General features: G+C 50.7%; 1 protein-coding gene across 1 annotated transcript in view; it reads right to left on the reverse strand.

Annotated features, from left to right (window-relative positions):
* Nucleotides 1-3,601, reverse strand: part of KLC4 (kinesin light chain 4) — a 25,106-nt gene extending 21,505 nt beyond the window's left edge. The window contains exons 1-2 of the mRNA XM_011960441.1: nucleotides 3,308-3,601; nucleotides 1,886-2,232 (exon numbers count right to left, since the gene is read on the reverse strand). Coding sequence (XP_011815831.1) covers nucleotides 1,886-2,207 — 322 coding nt within the window. The 5' untranslated portion in view covers nucleotides 2,208-2,232; nucleotides 3,308-3,601. The remainder of the gene's footprint in view (nucleotides 1-1,885; nucleotides 2,233-3,307) is intronic.
* Nucleotides 3,602-5,108: the final 1,507 nt, after the last annotated feature.

Raw genomic sequence — 5,108 nt, forward strand, 5'->3', positions numbered from 1 at the left:
TGATCCACCCGTCTCGGCCTCCCAAAGTGCTGGGATTACAGGCTTGAGCCACCGCGCCCGGCCGGGAATTGTTTAGGTAAAAACAGATTGCTGGCGATGGAGAGTTCTGGGCCAAATTTGGAAGGAGATGATCATGGGGAGAACATTATTGGGCAAGCTGTGAAGGGTGGAGTTTTTGGATAGCTGGTTTGGGATACATCCAGGAGGAAGTGGGCTACAAGCTAAAATTGATCAGTGCCCTCTGACTTGGTTTCAGATGAAAGAGATGTCTTTTTATCCCCAGATGATGAACAATGCCCTCCTCCAACAGCCCTCTGCCTTGATGTTGCTCCCCTGCCGCCCAATCCTTACTTCTGTGGCCCTTAATGCCAACTTTGTGTCCTGGAAGAGTCGTACCAAGTACACCATTGCACCAGTGAAGATGAGGAAGTCTGGGGGCCGAGACCACACAGGTGGGAGCAAACACAAGGGGATTTAAGCAATCAAAGGGAAAAACATGTTAAGACCCTAGATCTGTATATTGACACATTTGTACCTTGTAAGGCAGAGGAATGTAATTAAAAAGCACTTACTTGGCTCCTTTTGCATGTAGTATGTGCACAGGAACCAGAGAGTAGAATACAAAGCAAAAGGTAATTGGTCTGTACTTCTAAAGATAATTTGGGTAATTGAAGAAAATGGGCCATACACAGGATGTGCCATTTCCTTCACACCCTTCAAAAATTTATAACAGATTGGGTAAGGTGGCTCACGCCTGTAATCCCAGCACTTAGGGAGGCTGAGGTGGGCAGATCACCTGAGATCACAAGTTTAAGACCAGGCTGGCCAACATGGCAAAACCCCGTCTCTACTAAAACTATAAAAATTGGCCAGGTGCAGTGGCTCACACCTATAATCCCAACACTTTGAGAGTCCAAGGCAGGCAGATCACTTGAGGCCAGGAATTCAAGACCAGCCCGACCAACATGGTGAAACCCCATCTCTACTAAAAATATAAAAATTAGCCAGGTGTAGTGGTACAGTCCTGTAATCCCAGCTACTTAGGAGGCTGAGGCATGAGAATCACTTGAGCCTGGGAGGTGGAGGCTGCAGTGAGCCAGGATTGCGCCATTGCATTCTAGCCTAGGCAGCAGAGCAAGACTCTGACTGGAAAAAAAAAAAAAAAGATTAACCAGGTGTAGTGGCAGGCACCTGTAATCCCAGCTACTCAGGAGGCTGAGGCAGGAGAATGGCGTAAACCCGGGAGGCGGAGCTTACAGTGAGCTGAGATCCGGCCACTGCACTCCAGCCCGGGCGACAGAGCGAGACTCCGTCTCAAAAAAAAAAAAAAAAAGTAAAATAAAAGTCCTCGGGATGGCCTACAAGTTCCACTTGATCCATCTCCCTCCCCTCATTCACTCTACTGCAGCCATACTGGCCCCTTGCTGTTCACTGACCTCACCAGGCAGACTTTCGTTCAGAGTCTCTGCACTTGCTGCTCTCTCTGATTAGGATGCCCTTCTCCTGTTTAACAGGCATGACTCATTCCCCTCACCTTCACATCTTTGCCAAAATGTCACCTTTTCAAAAAAGGGTGACCTTTTTTGACCACCCTATCTAAAATTATACCCTCTCTCCACAGTCCCTAGTTTCCTTCCCTGCTTTATTTTGGTCCTTTTATCCTTAGCAATTATCATTCTGGCATACCGAATCATTATTTATTTAGGTATTGTCTGTCTTCCCCAGCTAGAAGGTAAGCTCCAAGATGGCAAAGATTTTTACAATTTTGTTCAATGATGTATTTCTTCAGTGACCAAAAGCATTCTGGCACACAGTAGCGACTTAATACATATTTAATGAATGGATGCAAACGTCTAGAGTGAGGTGATCCCAAGCAACCCCAAACCTTCAATCAGGTACCTGCTCCTCCATCCACCCTGGACCACTTGGCACCACCTTTGCCCTCTCACCTGGGCCTCACTCAGCCCGAGCTCAATGTTTTCCATAGAACGGCGAAGCTGCCGGGCCTTCTCATGCACCAGCCCTTCCTCATGGCCTCCCTGCTGCAGACACTCAATGGTCTGGGACAGGCTTTGCAGCACGGCCTGGTGTTCACTGTGCAGGGCCTCTAGCCCTTGGCTGACCAGCCGTGTGCTCCCCAGGATCTCCTCTTGGCTGAGCCGGTGGCCTGCAGGCTCATCCCGCTGCCCCAACACCAGGCCTGACATCCTGGCCTGGGGGACCTTGCCCGGTCTAGGGAGAAACAACAGAGTTCGACTGGCGTAAAGATGAGACAGAGAAGCTGAGAACTTTCTCAGAGGGTGGTGAGAATCCAAGTGAAGGGACAAAAGTAAGAGTGACCCTGTGGCTTAGTTGGAGAGAGAGAGTGATCAGCAGGCAGGGAGCCCAGATCACTAAACTCAAAGTTAAGGTTGTGGGCAAAGTGAGAGGGAGATGAATTGATTTAAATAAAGAAAGACTATAGTAGGAGCAAAGGTGCTTAGAACTAGCATAAGGATTCAGGACTTAGGAAGAGAACAGAAAAGCAGTTAGAGCCTGAGTTAGGAAAAGTTATCCAGGGATGAGAGACAGCACTATGGAGATCACAGAGGATCTGTGGGAGAGCTTCAAAGGGCACAGGGCTAAAGTGAGAGTTATGCAGAAAATAATGCAGGGATCTAGAAAAAAGAGAAGGAATCTCTGCAAAGTTAAATCAGGGAAGAAAGGGAAAAGAAGAAAACAGGAGCCTTCCTTGCAGGATCCACATTAGAGGGTCCCAGAAAGCTCAAGGTCTTCAGGCTGCATCACCAGCAGACCTAAGCCCAGCATCTCCAAACCTGGTCAGTCCTACATCTTTTCCCACTTACCTTCAACCCATACTTCCCACCTCCCAGGACCCAGACCGTGTTCCCACTTCCTCAGAAGGGTCTTGTTTCTCATCTTTGAAGTCTTCTTACCTGTGTACAGAGCAGAGGCCCTGGCTGTGGCACTCAGGCCGGAGCCCGGAAGAAACTGTTCAGCAGCCAGAGAATCAGAAGGATCTGCCCTGCCCAAAGTCCAGAAGTCCAGCGTTCCCACCCCTTCTCTCACCACTTCACAGCTACCCAGAGGACCTGGCACAGAGCCCCACCCAGGACAAACAGCCTCCCTCCCTCACTCCCTCTGCCTACAGGTCTTTAAAGACGCCCAATTCCCTTCTCCTTCCCCAAGCCAGCCTCCCTCATCGCAGGCCTGGGGAGCTACTGTCTCCCAGGAATATGAGAGAGAGAGAGACTTAATCAGAGACCTACAGCAAGAGGCGTGTCTGGGAAAGGGGAGGGAGGAACACCTGGTCACTCCACACCCAGTCACTTCAATGGCTTTGTCTCTGTCACGGTCACCTACAAACAGGCTCTGAGAGGTATCACCGTAGGGTGCCCCCCTAATGCCCGATGATGCAGGGAAGAATGGGAGGTCTCCTGAACGGCTGCCGGGTCGCAAGGAGGGTCTCCTGGGCCTGGAAACGCAGTAGAGGAGTGCCTCGGGCTGTCGACCTGCCCTGGGGCCCAGGGTTGGGAGAGTGAGATGGGCGGGGGCGGTAGGGGAGAGGTGTGGATGGACGACCGAGGTCCGCAGCTCCAGCGAGGACCTGGAAGCCTAACGACCCCGAGGTCACTGAAACAGTTGGTGGCGCAGGGGGCGGGGCAGGCCGGCTATCTGTCTGTCTGGACGCCGAGGGGCGGGGAAGAATCGCGAAGGGCGGAGTTTTTGAGCCTGGAGTTTTGTAAGGTTGGTTGGAGGGGGTTTGTTTATCTTTCTGGGGGTGCGAGAATAAGAGATGGCAGAGACCTTAACCTTCAGTCTCAGAGGTACCCTCAAAGACTCACCTGCAATCTGCCGGTCTGGCTGCCGCTCTTGCCGGTACTGCCCCTTTAAATCCATGATGGCTGCCGCTCGAGGCAATTGTTTTGACGGGTCTGGGGGCGGGGCCTGTTTCATAGTCACGGGACATTAGAGCTGCCCGCGGATTGGCTCTCACCGCGTTCAGGTAGGAAAGGAGGTGTGTATCCTGCTTGGGCTCCAGTTTTCTGCCCGCCTCCGTTTACGTTTTGCGAAGCGACGGCGCCGGACAGTCAACGTCATCTAGGAGCGCCGAGCAGCTTGGCTAAAAGTAAGGGTGGCGTGCTGAGCCCTGGATAGCCGGATGGCCCTGTGGGCACTGACCCGCGCTCTGCGCTCTCTGAGCCTGGCGCCCCCGACCGTCGCCGCCCCTGCCCCGAGTCTGTTCCCCGCCGCCCAGGTAATCCACCTTACCCGGGAAGAAGGCTGCTTCCATTCGGGCTACCGGAGATGGGGTCTGCGGGGATGCGAGGCCGGGGTTGCAAGTCTGGTCAGGAGTCACGCAGGTCCGTGACCTTGGATAAGGCACACTCAGCCTCAGCTTTTTCCTCCACAAGTGTTGCTATCTCATAGGGCGAAATTCTTCAGACGAGATACTTAAGGTGAAAGTGCTTTACAGATCACCGGTTGTACAGGTTTCGGTAATAACTAACGTTTATCGAGTGCCTATGATAAGCCAGGTATAGGTAATAGACGTTTCAAATAAATGAACTCCTTTCAAATACTCTATAAGGCAGTTACTATTCCCATTTTATAGATGAGGAAAATAAGGAATCCAAAGTCACACACACAACTATCAGAGCTAAGCAGTCTGTCTTTCAGAGCCAGTGCTTTTAACCATTATGATATGATACCTACAAGGATGAGTTACTGCTGATATTAGAGAATGCAGGGCAAGATACAAAGAACAGTGGCCTCAGAGGAAGGTATCCTGAGGTCCTAGTGGGTGGGTGACTGGTGAGTCACGCAAAAGAGAAGTAAGTCTTGCTCCTATGGAACTCTCAAGCTGCTTATGGTAGAGTTTGACAGATGCATGTTTAAAATTCAAATCCAAATCAACCTACTCTGAAATGCTGGGAATACAGCAAGGAACAAGAGTGAAATGACCCCTCGCTTCCATTCGTATGTGAATAATTCCCAGCAACATAATGCAGAGGGCAAAAGGAATTGGCACTGATGGTGATACGTGGATGTATGGAAGTTACCAGCTATGGAGAAGGGAATTGTGTTTTTTTTTTTTTTTTTTTTTT

Source organism: Colobus angolensis, unplaced genomic scaffold (assembly GCF_000951035.1).
Source record: "Colobus angolensis palliatus isolate OR3802 unplaced genomic scaffold, Cang.pa_1.0 Scaffold51, whole genome shotgun sequence".
Taxonomy (NCBI): domain Eukaryota; kingdom Metazoa; phylum Chordata; class Mammalia; order Primates; family Cercopithecidae; genus Colobus; species Colobus angolensis.